This window comes from Triturus cristatus, chromosome 2_1 (genome assembly GCF_964204655.1).
Source record: "Triturus cristatus chromosome 2_1, aTriCri1.1, whole genome shotgun sequence".
In the NCBI taxonomy this organism is placed as follows: domain Eukaryota; kingdom Metazoa; phylum Chordata; class Amphibia; order Caudata; family Salamandridae; genus Triturus; species Triturus cristatus.
Genome location: NC_140581.1, coordinates 129,171,341 through 129,192,035, shown reverse-complemented (window position 1 = coordinate 129,192,035; position 20,695 = coordinate 129,171,341). Strand labels below are relative to the sequence as shown.

The 20,695-nt window shown below is 46.4% G+C and overlaps 1 protein-coding gene across 1 annotated transcript in view; it reads right to left on the bottom strand.

Annotated features, from left to right (window-relative positions):
* KIAA1328 (KIAA1328 ortholog) overlaps positions 1-20,695 on the bottom strand; it is an 887,260-nt gene that overhangs the window by 344,105 nt on the left and 522,460 nt on the right. The window contains exon 7 of the mRNA XM_085628933.1: positions 668-1,356. Within this exon, the coding sequence (XP_085485059.1) occupies positions 668-1,356 (689 nt within the window). The remainder of the gene's footprint in view (positions 1-667; positions 1,357-20,695) is intronic.

The window sequence follows — 20,695 nt, the reverse complement described above, 5'->3', positions numbered from 1 at the left end:
AATAGAATAGTATATTTCATCGCCTGGGTCCATCAAGTCATAGACCCAAGAAAAAGCACCAGTCTCAAGTGACAAAGTAGCCTGTGCCTGGCAGGTGTAACATTTTCATATAAAAACATTTTTCTACAGGTTTGCCATAAACATGTTATGGTAAAAAAGGTGAGGTATAGAACATACATTGAGCCATACATTTAGTTTACTATCAATGTACTTTAGAAAAGGTTTAATTACATAAAACAAATCGAAATGTGCAAAATGTTTGCGTGGTTTTGAACTTAAAAAAAAATATTGATGACTTTTAATGAACCTGCGTTAGTGTGCAGGGTAGGGGTTAGATTAACGGAGGTTATTTAAGGAATGGATTAGGGTAAGGATAATGGTTACGATGAGCATTAGGGTTATGTTTAGGGGTGCGGTTACGGTTGGAGTAAGGGATGGGATTAGGGTGTTCCTGCTTAGGTTGGAGTTAGGGCTTACGATAAGGCCTACGTTGTGGTCAAGAGGCTGAGGAGTTAATATTTGACTTTGTTAACAGTACATTTCTAATTGAAAGTCACCCTTTCCGAAAACTTTCAAGTCGACATTTATTAATAATCGTTTTTTGCATAGGACATTATTAAATACATATGAAACCCGGAAGTACCTATTTAAGATATACACAACATACCTATTGTAATCCAGCCTGGACTGCTGGAGCTGCTGCTGTTTTAATAGTAACCGCGCTTCCTGCTGGGCCAGCATCTGCTGCAGCCTCTCCTTCTCAATCTCCAGCTCCATTTTCTGAATCAAAAGAAGCTGCTTCCTTTGCTCATGTGATTGCTTCCCATGGCCCTTTTCCCTTGGTTGTGGTTCCGGTGCACCGTTCAGTACAGTCGTATCAGGGTGCTGACTAAGCCCTCTGGAGCCGGAAAGTGCTCCATGGTGTTTAGTTGGTGAATGCGCAGACTGACATGGTCTTTGAACATGTTCTGCACTTGTCAGTGAACTACGAACGCAACAATGGGCCATAGCTTGCTGTAGACATGTGATCTGATGGTCTTGCCTCAGGTGGCCATGACTACTGGTGAACTTGGGCTGGTGTTGGCCTTGAGGATTCCTTGAAGGCGATGAGTTAACAGTTTTCTGAAAGCCATTTTCCATTGGATAATCACCTGGGTGTTCTTGTAGGGTTGAGTGGAGCATCAGTCTGGCTCTCGGGTCATTCTGACAATGATGTAGAGAATCTGTAAACAACCCAACACTTCCAGGGTTAACAGTCTTACTTGTCTGGTAGGCATTCTGTGTTTCAGCCAAGCCAAGGTAGGAACCATCAAATTCCAAATGTAGAGACTGCAATGGACTCTTCTGTCTGGATCCCTATAAGAACAAGGCATGTTAATTACATTTCAATAACACTTTATTGCTGTGATACAATCAAACACCAGCAAAAGCAAGAGAGATCACCGAACAGCACTGCTCAAATAAAGCCACATCTACCGAGTCACCCCTATTCTGCTGTATACGTGGTTTCATTCATAATAGAAGAGAAGCTCACAAAGAAAATTTGATTGTAGACTCGCCAGGCTACTTCATTTAGCCTAACTCGCCCTGGCCTCTGTTCCCAAGATCCACAAAACCAGAAACGGAGGAAGTTATTTCTCCTACCTCACCCCAAGACCCGTAAACCCCCCCCCACCCCCCCCGATCTCAGGCAATCAGTGTCGCTGACCCAATTCAAAAAGAACATCAAGACCTGGTTCTTCGAATGATCCCCTACCAAAAAGGGACCAGCAGCCCCACCACCATCCCCCCCCCTACCCCCCCCCCCCCCTCCAGTGCCTTGAGACCCTCACGGGTTAGCAGCCGTGCTTTACAAGCCCCTGATTGACATTTAGTATCTAACTGCTGTATCCAACTTCTGCATTTTACACAAGAAATATTTTCAGACAGGAAAAACGTGTTCTTACAATCTTAGCCCTTTGAAATCAGGCCACGGCATCAATCCGACTCAATCCATTTATTTGCTGTTCAGTAGTAAGGGTGCTATGGGCCCTAATGCAGGCAGGGATATTTGGTCTCTATTTATGTGGTGAAATGCAACCACAACTAGGTTGCAGAGGGCCCTTAAACTACCTGTGCCCCTGCATCAGCTTGACTTTTTATAGCTGTGCCTCTTATGCTGTACAACAGAATCCTGATAAAATAGACATGATTCAGCAACCAGATGATGCCATGTTCATCTAGTTGAAGGCGAAAACTATGCACTTGAAGTATTCCTAAAATAAAGGTGAAAAATAATCACTTCTACTCTTACTCTGTAATGCAGGCATATATGAGCATTCAAAAAATAAACCCATAATCAGTGAGCACTGGGTCAGTTAATCTATTCTACAGTAAGTAGTTTGTAGATGAAGCCTATAGCATAACAAACACAGATCATCAGACATAAGGGACCAGAAACATCCTAAGGATTTTTGAGATGTTGGCAAAACTATTTTGGGGGACCCAGTAGCGGCTCGAGTTCCGGCAGACTGGGGTGGGGGAAAAGGCCGACAAACAAAGGAGGTGCAACTAGAGCCGAATGTCGGGGTGGGGGGGCTACTAAAAATCTTGGGGGGCTAATTCTTCCAGCAATAGGCAGCTCTCACCATTATATCCACCACTGGCCATTTTGATAAAAGGTTCATTAGCACAATCACGTACTCTTGCAAATTCCCAACAGGACCCAACAAATCCATCACCACACATTCCCAAGGTTGTTTGGAAATAATGCACTCATGCATGGGTAGTCTTCATGTCTGTAACAACTTGTCAGCAGAGGAACACATTTCACAGGATCTAACAAACCTTTGCACTGCCTAGTCTACTTCAGAGCATCAAAACAGTTCTTGGATTACAGATTTGGTTTTCTTACAACACCAAATGTTAGTCATGACAAAGATCTACAATTACCTCACGCAAACCACATGGAGGAATGACCTTACTCCATCTAAGAACCACCTCTTTGTCTGCCGACAGCTGCGATCTAACCTGCCAAAAAGGTCTTTACATGTCTGTCAACTACTCCTTCCTAGACCAGTCCTCATACATGTGTTCCAAAACGTCTTGCAAAACAACAGCTACCTCCTGTTTCTTCAACCACTCCTCTTTCCTAATCGCAGGTGTGCCCGAGTCATGTACCAAAGCAATCTTAAAGTCGTTCCATGGATCATCCTCACACCTCTCTAACAGACAAGGCATCCTGGACAAACAATCTGCCACCATATTATCCTTTCCAGGAACACACACTATGTGGCATATATAATGTTTCATTCTCAAAAACAATTTAGCAATCGTTGCAGAAGCAGTGACACTCACTGCATGGGCAGTAATTTAACTAATGGCTTGTGGCTGCACAGGATGTTAAGCTGTTTACCCCACTGAACGGCATGAAAACGCTCCAGAGCCTATGCACATGCTAGCGCCTCGTTCTCAATAATGGAATATTTCTCCTTAGCTGGGGACAGAGATCTGGACACAAACAGAAGGATACTCTTCTTACCTCTAGCATTCCTCTGTGAATGTACTGCCCAAACTCTTTGTTACTTGCATCCATCGTTAGGATACAATCTAATCCAGTGTCATAACTTCCCAAAGCAGAGACTTTTTCCATGTAACATTTCATTATGCCGAACTCCGCCTCACACTGCGAGTCCCACACACATTCCACATGCTTTTTGAGTAACTGTCTGATATTATACACGTTATCAGCAAAATTAGGAATGAGTTTCGCTCAGCCATTCCTAAGAACGACCTCACCTCATCTCATCCTTGGTAACAGGCGTTGGAGCCCAAGTAATAGCACTGATCAACAAGGTTTAGGTTTGACCCCCTCCGCTCACTGATCACATGACTCAAGTAGATTACACTCCTTTCAGCGAACGTACACTTGTTCAGCTCTACAATCAGTCCCTTACTTTCCAGTATACTTAACAACTTCTGTAACCTCTCATCATGTTTCCTTCTGTTCGCTCTAAAGACTAAGATATTATCCCCAAAAAAACATAAGTCCACCCTCTTTCCCAAACATCCTATGCATTAAACCCTGGTAAAACGGCTACCTCCGATGCCAGTCCAAGCGGCATTTGTTCAAATGAAAGCACCCAAAGGGTGTGATATATGCCTTGAGTTTCCTCGAAACAGACATGAATACACTGCAGAGAGGTCTATGATTGAGAACCACAAAGCCCCTTTTCGACATGAAACCAGTTGTGTGATTTTTGGAAAGGGAAAACGATTGACAATGTTGTTAGTCATGTGTCGCAGATCAACACAGATGGATTTTTAATTGCTACGGCGTGCCACCACTACCAGGGAAATCCATTGCGAACCCTCTGTTGGTACGATTACATCCATCTCCACTAGCTTTTCCAATTCCTTTGAGACTATCTCCTGTATCATCAACGGCACCATTCTTAATTTATGTACTTTGGAAGTAGCATCCCCTTTGAGCACAATATTGTGTTCACAACCATCCAACATGCTCAATTGTTCACTGAACACTTTAGGAAAATTTTCTGTCAGCATTGCTCACAGAATCTTCTTCATCCACCATCATTACTTTCTCAGTGCTGTTGGGTTCCAGGACAATGTGTAGTTTCCCTTGATTCTGCCATTCCAGGACCGATGGTCCTCTTTTCATCATATACAGTTTACCTCTCGTGTGTCTTCCCTTAAAAGAGAAGGATAATCTAAAACCCAAAATATCGATTGTTTCCCCCATGTAGCTCTCAGGATTAATATCCTACGAAGTTAAGTGTGGGCCAATCTTTTTGAAATATGTGCTCTTGCACACGTCCTCATTAACAATAGTAAAATGAGATCCTGAATCCGCATATATCCTGATGGGAACTCCTCCTATTGTCATATCGCACTCTGGTGTACTTTTGGTACTCCTCTCGCTTATATTAAGAACAAACTTCTCCTGCAAGCGCATCACACTGTCCAACTCGGCAGTTTCTTCCTCCGTATCATTCTTACTAGGGTTCTTACCGTCGTAAATGCACTTAATATTGTTCCTTTTTTTCTTACATACCCTTGCAAAATGGCCAGTGATGCCATAATTGCTGTACTTATGCTGAAACCCTGGGCACGATTTGCAATGCGCTAGATATTCCTTGCCATCACAGCAGTAATACCTCCTTTCTTTACTCACACGCTTCTCCTTGAAGATGCCTTTTTGTTCTTTCTACTCCTTGTGTGCCATCACCTTACACACATAATCCAATGCTTTATAGGATTGTTTTAACTCTGTGGCACATCTTGAAGCGATCTCCACCTTGCATACAATGGCTAGTACACCCTTGAGTGGAGAATCACCATCAATGCATAAACTTTCTTGGATGGCTGGGTTATTAGCATGCATGATCAGTTGATCATTATCAAGTCGTCATGTATTATTCCGAATTTACACTCAATGACCAGCTTCTTAAAATATGCATCCAGTGATACCGATATATACTTTTGGAGCAAAATATTTATCATGATCTTGCAACGCAGCAACAAAAAATGCTTGAAGAACGAGCGTAGCGGTCCCTCTGCTCTGACTACAAACGCTCAGATGCACACAGAGTGACCTGGTGCGCAGCTCGCTCCCAGGAGTACATAATGACAGGCTGGGTGCGCGATCACAGTTGGCGTGCTCACCGCAATACAAGATGCACCCGCACACTGCAAGATTCTGGTACTGGCCCCCACACATCGCTGCTCAAACAATGCAGCCGATTAACTGACAATCCCAGCAGTGCCCTCTTCAGGTCGGATAATGCTTCATTCCAAAAATGGTGCGCTCAGCACACTTACTCACACTTATTGGCAGTAACACACAGCCACACCCATCTATTATCCACCCAGTCATGCACAGCGACGCCGGCAGTCTAGCCTATGCTTCAATGCCGTACGAGGAAAAGTGGTTTCTTATGAAGCAGCTCATTACCAAATTGTTGTGCGTATCCTCACAAAAGCTTCTTTATTAACAAAGCTCAGCATATACAGGAAACAGGTCTGCTCTGTTCCTCTGCCACAGCAACTTCCCACATACAGAATGCTGGACAGCGGACCATCACAATTTCACAACAGGACATCTGCTGCGTTCCATGTTAATCCCCACATTACATAAGATGCCAAACATAACATCCTTCACGTGAGGGAGAGACAAAAAGCTTAGTAGGCCGATGCCTAGACAGCATAAAATCCCATCCACCTGCCTCATCTTACCCTGCTGGCCTCACCCTCTCCATGAGAGTCCAATGGTCTTCCTAGATCCCACAAACCAGTGTTCTTTCTAGTTTACATTCTTCAGAGCCAAACTAAATCAAACTAAAAATCACCCCAAAAAGATCTTTGACATTGTCCAAAAATTATTGAATGCACAGAATGCTCCTGCAAACCAAAGCAAAACCAAGAAAACTGTGATCAATTAAATTTTGTCTAGACTCAGAAATCCTGAACTTAACACAGGAATCAACAACTTGCAAGTCCCTAGAGCCTCAGCCGTCCTTGGCGAAGATCATACAAAAGACATGAGTACCACAACGTAAAACTTTTCAGTTACTTAGCTAACCTCACATTCACACATTCAGCAAGCTCCAAAACCCTCCATCACACACTGACTGACAAAATTAATCAACTCCTCACTGTCACAAGAGTTCGTCCCTAACAGCCTAGAAATTGGCCAAGTAACTCCCTACCCAAAAAAACAAACATGGATCAAGTAGGCCTCTGTAACGTCTGCCCAAAATCAAGCATACATGAGTTCTGCTCCCCTTCATGGCTTAAGTCTTAAACAAATAAATTATTAGAAGATAATAACCTACTAGATTGCCATAAGTCAGGTTTTAGATATGGATGGAGCACAGAGACAATCATGTTTCGAATACAAGGTGACACTATGTATCGTACATAATGCTGAATCCCTTGTCCATCTTCTAACTTGACCTGTCAGTGGCATTCAACACTATCAACCCTTCAGTCTGACCAACACTAAACCAAAAGATAAAAATAAATGGCACGGTTCTGAAATTGTCAAAACCATATCTAGGATATAGCACACAGCAAATACAACTTTTGGATTCCCTCTTGGACCACTTTCTTCTACAATAAGGAGTCCCTCATGGCTCCTATCCTATTTCTGATGCGGTTTAAGATTTACTTGGAACCGCTCGCCGCACTAGTGAATGAAACCAAAATCTTCTTGCACCTATTTGCGCTCAGCACATCTTTACAATAAAGGTTTATCCCTGGACGACATAACCGCACTTGACCTAACTAAGTAACTGCAGTCTTGGATGGCCCATTACCACTTAAAGTTAAATCCACCAAAAACTGAATTCCTACTAATTTATCCAAAACACTGCAATATCTACTTGATTGTACGTCTACTAGTGTAGAAAAATTATCACTAGGTTTCATCCTCACAAGAACTTGAACCTTCATGCGTGCATGCACTGTTATAGCAAAAGGAACACAACAGCAAATCAGCATTTCATGGAAAATCACGCTTCTAATGCCAACCGTAGAGTTCAACAGTGCAATTACTTGTACTATCTAAAATAGCCTATAGAAACACATTATTGAAAGGGATTCTGAAAAACCACAAGACCTCTCTAAAAACTGCCCTCAATGCCACCACAAGATTGGTCTCACGTGAAAGACTGTCAGAGCAAATTAAATCCACACTTACCACCTTAAACAGCTCTCCACTGAGATGAGACACTTCCTTGAGCTTGCATATATTGTTCACAAGAACCTTCATGGAATTGCAACAAGTTACCTGCCCCTTAAGCTAGTCATCTCCGTGTATCCCTGTCACTCTTAAGCGCCAACTCACTGTGACTTGCAATTCCTTATTTCACACACCCTTAACCCACCCTTCTCAGGGAGAGCACCAATGGTTTGAAACAACATTCCCCCCATCCTTAGGCACTAACCCCTCTCACGCCACCTTCAGGAAAGAACTTGTTTACCAAAGACACCTTGCACCTCAAACCTGGAAATCCACTCATATAGCATGTCATCCCTTATCCTACCTCTTGCATAATGGACACTTCTAGGTCTATGGTCAGCGGTTATCAACCATGTATATAACTCCACCCCACCCGACAAAGATTCCAAATCTTCACTTCAAAGACTTTCCTTCCCTGCAGGCATTCTCTTATGCAAAAACAACAATTGATTAATAGAATGCAGAACAATGTCATACATTCACCCCAGTACAGAGATCTGGGCCTAAATCCATCGTTTTTTTGCTCACCATGCCATTCCAGTTTGAACCCAGCCATATGCAAATCAGTCTTGACCCTGTGCCTCATGGGAACAGTCCAGCCCGAACTGCCAAGCCAGGTCCTCCCTGGACTGGAAACAAGCATCCTAGGACCGGTTTCGGGGTTTCACCCCTCTTCAGCCATGATAGCTTGATTCCAGTGGCATGGAGAGCACGGGACTCACGTCTGAGCATACCCGTCCCACTCGGGGTGACAAATGCAAAAACAACAATTGATGGACAGAATGCAGAAGGAGTAGTTTCTTTTCTGTAACTCCAGTTCTGTAGTAGGGGTATCTCTGTTCTAGTCATAATCTAGTGAATAGTCCCGCCCATGTGCGCGGACCCCGGAGCAATAAAAAATAATCTCTAAAAGGTGACAAATCATGCAGACCTGCATACACCTTTAAGAGAGAATTTAATTTAAAGACAGATAATGCAGCCTATACCCACAGGCTACACTGTCCAGTACTTCAACTAGAATTCCACCAATATCCACAAACAGCACTGCCTGTCCAGTTTTTCTCCACATAGGAAAAAACCCTGCCTCTACCAGCAAAAGCCTCTGGAATGATAGAGAGGAAGGAGTGGACAGACAAGCCCCATAGGCTGCCATTATGTGGCTTGGAACAGGATACTGTGCCTTTAAGAAAACTTTCCAGTTTTCCAGAACTTTCCCCAGTATCCCAGAATGCCCAGCAGGTCCCATTTACTTTCAGTTCTTTTTGAAGGCGTAGCACGCCAGACCTGTAGCATTCTACATATGAATAAGTATCTCTCCACCGGGGAGGAGGGCGGGCGCTTATGACTATAACAGAGATACCCCTACTACAGAACTGGAGTTACAGAAAAGAAACTACTCCTTCTGTAGTAGGGGATCTCTGTGTATAGTCATAATCTAGTGAATAGAATGGCAAGCCCATCCCCACACAACAAAAGCGGTGGAGAACACATAAGACACTACCACTACTGTGCGAACAAATTTCGCAGCGAAGCCTGCCCAACCTGAGCATCTGCCCTGGCATCCGTGTCCAGACAGTAATGCGCAGCAAAGGTATGGACCGACTTCCAAGTGGCCGCCTTACAGATTTCCGCAATCGGAACATTACGCAGCAAAGCCGTCGTGGCAGCTTTGCCCCTGGTGGAATGAGCCTTAGGTTTACCCCCTAAGGTCTTATTAGCCTTTTGATAACACAACTGTATGCAGGACACAATCCACCGAGAGATGGACTGCTTAGAGGTCGCAAGACCAGTCCTGACTGAGCCATAATTAACAAACAATTGGTCAGACCTACGAATATCCTTGGTCTTATCCAGATAAAATTTCAACACCCTTCGGACATCCAGGGAATGGAGAGCCCTTTCCGCTGGTGAAGAGGGATTCTGAAAGAACGTAGGTAAAGTTATGGTCTGATTGACATGAAAGTCAGAGATAACCTTAGGAAGGAACTTAGGGTGAGTACGCATCACAACCTTAGCAGCATGAAACACAGTATAAGGTTCTTGACAACATAATGCCTGAAGTTCACTCACCCTGCGGGCCGATGTAATGGCCACTAGGAACGCCGCCTTCCAGGATAGGTGCTGCAATGAAGCCTTTTGAATAGGTGCAAAAGGCTCTCTCATCAGTCTGGACAGCACCACATTCAAGTCCCAAGAAGGCGAGGGAAGTCTGACAGGAGGGAACACCTTCTTCAAGCCTTCCAAAAAATCCTTGACCACAGGAATCTGAAAGAAGGACGTCTGTGAAGGGCACTTCCTGTAAGCAGTCAAAGCAGCCAGATGAACCTTAATGGAATGGAAATTAAGGCCAGACTGCGCCAGATGCAAAAGGTATGGAAGGATGACATCTTCCTTACATGTTGTCGGATCAAAGTTCTTGGACTTACACCAGATACAGAACCTCTTCCACTTGTAAGCATAGGATGTCCTAGTGGAAGGTCGCTTAGACTCCTTCAGAATGTCCATACAATCGTCTGGTAGATTCAGATGACCATATTGCACTATTTCAGGAGCCATGCCGCCAAACTCAAAGACGAGAGGTTGGGGTGCACCATCCGCCCCCCGAACTTCGTGAGAAGGTCCGGCCTGCACGGCAACCGCATGTGAGGAAGGAGAGACCGGTGAAGAAGGTCCGTGAACCACCACTGCCTGGGCCACTCCGGGGCGATCAGGATCATCCGCGCCCTGGACTGGGACAGCTTGATGAGCACCGCCGGAATCAGGGGAATGGGTGGAAAAGCGTACAGAAAGCTGTTCGACCAATCGATCCACAGCGCATTCCCCAGCGTCCCCCGCTGGTAGTACCTGGATGCGAAGTCTCGGCATTTGCTGTTTTCGGCGGTGGCGAACAGATCTACGTCTGGAGTCCCCCACCTTGCGAAGACTTCTCCTAGTACTTCGTCGTTTATGACCCATTCGTGGTTTTCCTGAATCAGCCTGCTCAAGGCGTCCGCCTGAGCATTCTGCACCCCTGGCAGATGCGTGGCCGTAATCGTCAGTCCTCGGGCCAGCAGCCAGCGCCAGATCGCCTGCGCCTCCTGCGACAGAGTGCGCGATCTCGACCCCCCCTGCTTGTTGAGGTAATACATCGTGGTTGTATTGTCCGTCTGTATCAGCAGCGAGTTGGTCTGGAAGGACGGAAGGAAAGCCTTCAGTGCCAGGAAGACAGCTCTGAGTTCCAGGAAATTGATGTGGTACGTCGATTCCAAAGGAGACCACTTCCCTTGAATCTGCAGGTCCCCGGAATGCGCACCCCAGCCCTGGAGAGAAGCATCCGTCACCACATTCGTCGTGGGAATGTCCTTGTGGAAGGGAACCCCCTGGAGGAGGTTTTCCGCCGAACACCACCACTTCAGAGACTGACGAGCATGTAGAGACAGTCGGATCTTGTCGTCCCAAGAGCCTGTCTTCTGATCCCACTGATCCTCCAAGCACTCCTGCAGTGGTCGCATCTGTAGACGTGCGTGCGGAGTGAGGAAGATACAGGAGGCCATCGATCCCAGTAGAGACGACACCTTCCTCACAGTCGTCGATGGAGCAGTCCTGAGGTCCTGAGCCTTCCGAAGGAGTGATAACCGTCTCTCCTCCGAAGGAGACACGCTTGCTGACCGCGTATCTATGGAGGCCCCCAGGTACTGTATGCACTGTACCGGAGATGGGACCGATTTGGACATGTTGACGTGTAACCCCAGCTTGTTCAAGAGCTCGCACGTCCAACGGAAGTGTTCTTGCGCTTCCTTGAAGGATGACGCCTTGATCAGCCAATCGTCCAGATACGGGTAGACAAACACCTTGTTCCTCCGCAGGTGTGCCGCCACCACCGCCATGCACTTCGAAAAAGTCCTGGGAGCAGACTTTAGCCCGAATGGCAGTACTGTGTATTGATAGTGATTGGCGCCGACTTGGAATCGCAGGAACTTCCTGTGCTTCTGTGCTATGGGCACATGGAAGTACGCCTCTTCCCCTTTGAGACAAAGGTACTTCTTCTACCGCCTTTTTTCTCAACAAGATGTCTGCCTCCGCCTGGAGCTCCCTCAGCTGGAAGCGAGAGCTGACCGGCGGAATCGCTGGAGGCGGGCTGATGAACCGAAGACTGTATCCATTGCAAACAATATTCAGCACCCACTTGTCCTGAGTAATTTTTCTCCACTCTGCCGGAAAAAATCGAATGCTTCCCCCCACTGGAGTGGGTAACGGTTGAGGGGGAAGTAACAGCTCAGGGCCGAGACCCGGCCGGGCCCTTGTTTGTGGTAGTAGCCTGCTGGCCACCTCTACCCCTCTGGCGCTTCTGGAAGGGCTTGCGGAACTGCTGCTGTTGTGGCTGCTGCTGTCCCGAGCCCTGCCCACGCCCTCGGCCCGACGACCCGAACCTCCTCTGGAACGGTCGTTTCTTTTTCTCGGCCTTCTCTAACCCGACGGCCGTCAGGGTTTCCGCTTCAGCCTTCATGCGGGCCATTTCATCGTCCGCATGCTTCCCGAACAGGGTTTCCCCCGAGAAGGGCAGGTTGGCCACTCTCTGTTGCGCCTCCGGCTTGAGGGACGTCAGGCGCAACCAGGAATGGCGCCGCTGGTGGACGCCATGACAGTAGGCGTGGGCGGCCAATAGCGATATATCCGCTGCTGCGCTGATCGTTTGGTTAGAAACCAGCATGCCTTCGCGCACCGTCTCCAAGAAGTCCTCCTTCTTGTCTCGTGGCAGGAGGTCCGCATATTGCTGCAGGGATTCCCACAGGGCCCAGTCGTAACGGCCCAACAACGCCCCTGCACTCGCCGCCTTCATCGTGGTGGCGGCGGTACCACACACCTTCCTGCCCGCAGAGTCCAGCCAGCGGCTTTCCTTGTCCGGTGGCACCGTGGAGGCCGGGGCGGTCGCATGTTGTTTTCTCGCCGCCGTCACGATAACCGAATCCGGCTTCGGGTCCCCTCTCAAGAATGACGGATCCGACTCCGGGGCCCTATATTTCTTCATGAGCCTGGACGGAGCGGCCTTCGCTGTTGCGGGAGTGAGGAACAGTTCCAAGGCTGGTTCCACCAGTCCAGGCACGAGAGGCAGGAGGGGGCGAGACAAGTGTCTTTTATGAAGCGTCTCAAATATCACGGACGTCGTGGGTGTTGGAACCGTCACCGTGATATTCAGCTTCGCAGCCCCTCGCAACAGCACCTCCTGGAACGAGACCAAGTCGTCCACCGGCGACACCCTAGTCCCCGGGGAGTCCGACAGCGTCGGGGAAAGGTCCCTGTCCGAGGAGCGCGACCTGGACCTATACCTTCTGCGGCGTCGTCTAGAGTCTGACGAGGATCGCCCTCGGCTCCGCGATCGTCGCCTCCTGTGAGAGCGGGAGCGCGACCTCTTCGGCTTAGGCCTGTCCGCCGGTCTCGCTGGTCCAGGCGACTGTGGGCGTCGTGGCTTCGGGGTCCCCTGCGGCGGAGTCGGGTACCGTGGAAGGGAAACCGACCTCGGGGGGACCGGCGGCGGTCCCGCAGGAGTGCTTGGCAGCAACAGAGGCTGGGGTGGCGGAGACAGAGTCCGCGGCCGCGGAGGAGGCGGTGGAGGAGGTGGAGACGGTGGTGGAGGAGGTGGCGGTGGTGGAGGAGGCGGTGGCAGAGGTGGGAGAGGAGGAGGCGACGGAGACCTCCGAGGCGGGGTATACACCACTGAGTACACCGATCCCGGCGACTCTCTCTTCCTCGACGTCGACCTGTGCCTCGACGTCGACCTGTGCCTCGACGGCGATCTTCTCGGCGTCGATCTCTTCCTCGGCGTCGACTTTTGTCTCGACGGCGACCTTCGCCTCGACGGCGATCTTCGCCTCGACGGCGACCTCCGCCTCGACGGCGATCTTCGCCTCGACGGCGACCTCCGCCTCGACGGCGACCTTCGCCTCGACGGCGACCTTTGCCTCGACGGCGACCTCCGCCTCGACGGCGATCTCCGCCTCGACGGCGATCTCCGCCTCGACGGCGATCTTCGCCTCGACGGCGATCTTCGCCTCGACGGCGATCTTCGCCTCGACGGCGATCTCCTTCTCTTCATCGACGGCGAGCTGCGATCCCTCGACGCCGAACGCCGACGCCGGGTCTTCTCTCGACGTCGACCGCTGGACGCAGCCGAAGACGGCGTCGTCGCCGACGACGCCGATGTAGTCGACGGCGGCCTATTCAGGTCCCTCGACGGCGATCGTCGACGCCGCTTCTCTCCAGAGCCCTGGGGAGACGGCGAACAGACGGTGGTCATCCTCCTCGACGTCGCCGTCGACGCCCTCGACGTCGACGGGGAGCGGGAGCGCTTACTGGTCTTCCTGCCCCTGGGGAGCCCCCCAGAGGCCTCAGTATGGGCCAAATCAGCCCCTCCCGACCCACCTGGTCCCTTCAGTCTTCGCTCCTCCAGAGCTTGAAGCCTGCTCTTCATCCTGTCCCTCAGGGTTCTGGCTGAAAACGAGTGGCAGATGGTACAGCTTTCAGGCACGTGGGACTGGGGAAGGCAAGCTATGCACACCTCGTGTGGGTCAGTTTTAGCCTTCTTTCGACCACATTCCGGGCACTTGTCGAACAAGCCAGGCATGTTGACAGTACCAGCTACTAAACACAAGAAAAAGTGACAAAAATTGCCAAAATCTCAATGAAAACCTTGAAAAAGGGAGAGCTCAATGCTCCAGGGTCCTGCTAGCAGGAGCCGGAAAAAAGAACTGAAAGTAAATGGGACCTGCTGGGCATTCTGGGATACTGGGGAAAGTTCTGGAAAACTGGAAAGTTTTCTTAAAGGCACAGTATCCTGTTCCAAGCCACATAATGGCAGCCTATGGGGCTTGTCTGTCCACTCCTTCCTCTCTATCATTCCAGAGGCTTTTGCTGGTAGAGGCAGGGTTTTTTCCTATGTGGAGAAAAACTGGACAGGCAGTGCTGTTTGTGGATATTGGTGGAATTCTAGTTGAAGTACTGGACAGTGTAGTCTGTGGGTATAGGCTGCATTATCTGTCTTTAAATTAAATTCTCTCTTAAAGGTGTATGCAGGTCTGCATGATTTGTCACCTTTTAGAGATTATTTTTTATTGCTCCGGGGTCCGCGCACATGGGCGGGACTATTCACTAGATTATGACTATACACAGAGATCCCCTACTACAGAACAATGTTATACATTCACCCCAGTACAGAGATCTGGGCCTAAATCCATCGTTTTTTGCTCACCGTGCCATTCCAGTTTGAACCCAGCCATATGCAAATCAGTCTTGACCCTGTGCCTCATGGGAACAGTCCAGCCCGAACTGCCAAGCTAGGTCCTCCCTGGACTGGAAACAAGCATCCTAGGACCGGTTTCGGGGTTTCACCCCTCTTCAGCCAGGATAGCTTGATTCCAGTGGCATGGAGAGCACGGGACTCACATCTGAGCATACCCGTCCCACTCGGGGTGACAAAATCAAAAACAACAATTGATGGACAGAATGCAGAACAATGTCATACATTCACCCCAGTACAGAGATCTGGGCCTAAATCCGTCCATTATCCCCTTTGGTTTTGCTTTGTTCGCCCTAAGTTGGCAGAGTATGCCCAGACGTGGGTCCCTTGCTCTCTTTGCCACTGGATTCAAGCTAGCCTGGCTGAAGACGGCTGATAGCCAGAAACCGGTCCCAGGATGCTTGTTTCCAGTCCAGGGAAGACATGTCTTGGCAGTTCGGGCTGGACTGTTCCCATGAGGCACAGGGTCAGACTGATTTGCATATGGCCATGTCTGAACTGGGGTGGCGGAGTGAGCTAAAGAATGATGATGGATTAAACCCAGATCAGTTGACTGGGGGTGAGTGCTTGCATTGTTCAACACTCCGTCCATTATCCCCTTTGATTTTGCCCGGCATTCTCTTATGGCCTTGAACTCGTGCATAATACCCTACATGCCTCTTTCATATATGGTGCACACTGTATGTAGGTCACCGCTCTCGCTTTTCTTAATTCTTGTGTGAAGCTTGCAGATACCTGCTAGGTCTGAGCCACACTATAAAAATCTGCCAATGAATAAACTGCTGTACCACCTCCTAAACCACATGGCATGTCTCGATATACCAGCACAAAAAAACCTTGAGCAATAGTTGCAAATCCTTCTTAATGTGACAGGGCACATCCTGCATTAAACATGACCAATGCATACAGTACAAGTGCCTTACTGATCAGTAACTAAAACTGGCTCCTTATTGACGGGAAGGCGCCAGGCCTTCACCATTTTAAAGTGAGAACATCTTTCAGCTTTCCTGAGCCTGCCTGCAGCACCAGCAGGTGTTCCCAAACAGTGGGAAACAGAATTCATTGGGAAGCGAAATGAATCATTAGATGATCATCAGGAACTAAGGATACCTTGACATCTTGCTGTAAGCGGTTGTCAGCAGGAAAGCACAACATACCTCCTTTCCTTTGCACGACACACACTATAACACAGCTGCTGGAATTATAGAACATTGAACAATTAGAAAAATAGAAACTTGATAAAAAAAGAACTGAGCTTAATTGAAAAGATTGAATTTACATTAAGCTAATTCCCTTCACAGAGATAACACAGGAGACAGAAGAAAAACACCACTTGCATGCATTCATACCAATGAAGCAGACTCTGAAACAGCTGTTGCATGACAATGGTATCAATGCATGACAAATTCCTTCTCAATACATTAGCATTTTGAATACGCACAAATTCACACTGGTTCCTAATTTAAAAAAACATGTTTAGTGATCTATTACATGTTTTGGGCACAGGGCTCTTTAAACAGGGTGCACATCTGGGGAGAAAATGAAATAAAAGATTTGCGTACAAACGGACTACGAGATACAGGCACACATGCTATTAAGCCTGAACACACAAATGGCACAACACAATCTCTAACAACTGGTGTCCTCCAATTTTAAAGAAACAGCAGCTATTTTGTATCAATATCCCGTTCAGATGAGCCAATCATTTTGGTAAAAGCATAATATTGTGCCTGGGTACCCTTTGTGTGTGGAGTAACACAAAGCTGCTTTAGATATATAACCAAAAAGGTCATGGTGCTCTGTGTGTGGTACTTAGATAGAAACCCCTCCCAATATATCATCACACATCGACCCTCTTGATCTCAATTCTCTGAAAGGTACTCAAATAAAAAGTGTGGGATCTGGTGTATTTGATGATGCCCGCTACTAAATTGATGCCTCACAGGTAGGAATATCTTAAACAGTCTGCCGTTCCTAATACCTCACCGGGAAGGAGACGAGACCCGGTACAACCAATCGTAATACAAACAAACCGGTACACCAAGTTTGTAACCACAATGTTATATCACCTATCCTACCAAAGTCAAACATATGGTGAACACAAACAATGGCAACCCTTACTCCATGGGAATCAGGGAACGCAATATTTATTTTGAAAACCGTGGTTCTCATTGGTATCACAATGTCTCAAAGTTAATACAATATCAAAAGTAACAATGGTTGTAGACAGTTATTGTGTTCATAGAGATAATTCAAATTACTAAAGAACAATTTCTAAGCAAATGCTAGTCATAAAATAGCCATCACCTATAGTCATTGGCATTATATTTTATAGAATAGTTACAGTATGTATGATTCCACAAAGAAAAAGTGCACTGTGTCCCATGTGAAGAAGGAACCAATAAATCAGAATAGTTCACAAAGAATACATATATATATATATATATATATATATATATACACACACACAACCAACAAAGGAAAAAGCCAATTTTCCTGAATAAGGCTTTTAGTAGGTTTGCTTATTCAATTTTGAAAATGTTTAGAACATGTTGTGGATATAGGGTCTCATTAAGACCAATTAATATAGGGGTAACCTTGATATGTCACCTTCAATATAGTGGATGAGGTATTATCAGGATATCCCTGATGTAATCCGCATGGGCAAAGAACCAGATTAGGTTAGAAATGTAGCAAAACCTACAGAACGTATCCTTTTAAGTCACAGGGTCTAGAAATATTGACCTGTGGGCGGGAATATCATTATTTTCTCCACAAGAGCAACTGCTCGCAGGAGCCATGCAAGTTGTTCTGTCTGCGGCGCCTCAGTTAGTGTCCATGTGACACACAGTGGAGGCATATAGGAGACAGACACAGGACTCTCCGAGGTCATCACACACAATATGGAAACACTGCCCATATAAGAGCCAACCAAAGACAACACCCTTCCAACCACACACCCTATATAGCATGCTTGCTATGTAGGTAAGCGCTTCAGTGCTTCACATTTGATACTAATGAAAATGTAAATGTTACAATACAACACATATCTAGACTGCTAGGGCAGGATGCACTGGACTCCACTGGTAACTGGATACAAAATGGTGACTTACAAATGTATTATTGTAGCCTAGTCTTCCTGCCCCCAAAAGAATACTAAATATTTTTCTTGTGGACCCTTATACACCCCATTGGTGTCCTGCTTCATCATCCGGCTGCAACCTGGTCTCTAAAAACCAGAGTGGGCTTAACCATCTTCCAGGGAGCACTTGGGATACTAATCTAACCCTGACGGGGAATATAACTATTAAAAATACCTACTGGTCACCCGTTTCCCTTTAGTTTGGGTGCAACCAATATCATTAAATTATGAATGAATTACTCTGGGGGTTTAAGGAGAGGGTTGCTACCCCTTTTGCTTCATACAACATCAACAGCCCTTCCTCATGGCTCGTACAGGGTCACGATCTTTCATCAGGACCTGTTTCCTGTTAAGTGTCAAAGTTACTGTCTAGTCAAGGATGTTGGGTCTGTCACTCGTGAATTGTCACAAACACAGGACATAAAACAAACATCAACAGGTGAGGCTTGCCTGTGCCGCAAACGGAGAAGCATATACTGGTGCCTGTTTTTATCAGAACCAACGGTGCAAGAGGACATAGGAACATAAAAAGAAGAAATAAAACAGAAAAACATTAACCTCAGCTATTCTAAGTGACTGTAGGAAGATTGCGTCAATGTAGCATTTTCAGCTAGAGAAGTGAATTCTAAATAGGGAGATAATATCCTGCGATCTCCAAGGAGTACATTTCTCTCTACCCTCATTACACTTTTGCGTGAATTTTTGGTCATAAGCTTTCTTGTGCAGCACACAGCTGTAGGGGGACAGTCAGTCTTATTGTACAAAGCAAAAATATTTCGGTATAACTTGGAAATAACCAACTAGGATTTTTTCCAAAGCAGAATTACATTTATCAATATTATCGATTCCCTTAATAAACTAAGATATAACAAGTCCTGGTTTTACAGACGTAATGGCTGCACAAATTCGATCATAACCACATTTGAAGACAAAAGGGAATATAATACAAACCCTTGTTGAAGTAAAAGTGTGGGATTCTCTAGGTAATGCAGAATAGGTCAGAACTCTCCTACATGGAGCTATTATGACTAAGTACTTACAATCTAATGCAGCCCCAAACGGCCTGATTGTATGGAATGAACCCAGATTTTTTCTAGAACATAAGCAGTTGAGAAAAGACTGGTCTCTAATTGCATGGAGGTGCAGAAGATACTGGCTAATCCTAATTATAAACATGGCAAATCGCTTATCATATGCTGTGGCTATTAAGATCAAAACCAGCGAGTATTGTCTGAAAACACAACTTCAAATAGGAGCATACCGAAAGAAATTGGATGTGGTGAACAAAGAAATCTCAGGGTATATGGAATTGCCGACAAACCAAAATAACAAAATTACAAAAGGATGTCAATAAATTCTCCCACACCATGGTGTACCCATACACAACAGACAAGAACATCAAACAACGAAAAGAGACATCACCTCACAAGGTGGAAACTCAGGAGACAACTGGTCATCTAATGATGACTTAGATGGAGGGAGGTGTCACAGCTCCACTGTCAGGACTGGGAACAGGAGAGGTCAGCAAAGAATGTCCGGAAGACCTAGACAGTTTCCCCAATGGCTGAATTCAAAAATTGAATTACTCGACTTTATCATTACATATAGCAACTACAAATTACTTTTCCTTGACCTCTTGATAAAAGCATCAGAAGGGGCACTGGTCACCTTGTTCTACACAAACCCCACAGTCAGAAACAGTATTAAGATTTGCCAGTGTATACCCTAGAGCACTAAGAGTATCTACGGGTCAAACACTCCCTATACATATAGAGGACCTGTTCCAATCTCAAGAAATTTAAATCAGAGGCATAAATACTGACAGAAAAACAAAAAGAATCACTATCCTGCACACAATACCGAAGGTGGTGAAAAGGGCCAGATATAGTGACAGGGAATGCCTCGTGACAGACAGAGAGAAACATGACAATGATCAAGTGGTATCTATGACAACTTACACAAATGTTTCAAACAAATTGAAGAAGATCATTAATAAATACTAGGGGATATTGAATAGCAATCAGCTCTGCTTAGAAAGACCCTTTTCTTGTTCAAACGCAAGACAAGCATAAGGAATATGTTAGTGCACTCGAGACCAAACTACAACATGAAGGGGTAACAACATATACTGTGGAACCTTCCACCTGTAAAAGGACATTTCCCTTGTGGCCAAGGCATGGTGTGTGCAAAACCAGACACACGGATACTCTGTATCTCGGGATCTATTTCCAGTGGGAACAAAGAAACCATATTAATTGTAATTCAAGCAATGTAATTTATAAGATCACATGTGACCTAAGCTATATAGGAATGGCCACCAAAACGTTTCGCTGAAAATTACAGAACATAGTACAACTAGATGCCAGAGAAACATGACTAGAATGACTAACCAATTTATATCTAAAGGACACAGCGAAGAAGATATAGAATAGACGATATTGGAAAAAATGAGAACAGCCTATAATACCGCTAGAATCCTAACAATACGGGAGCAGAGATGGGTGTACAGACTCAACACACACAAACAGGGCCTCAATGA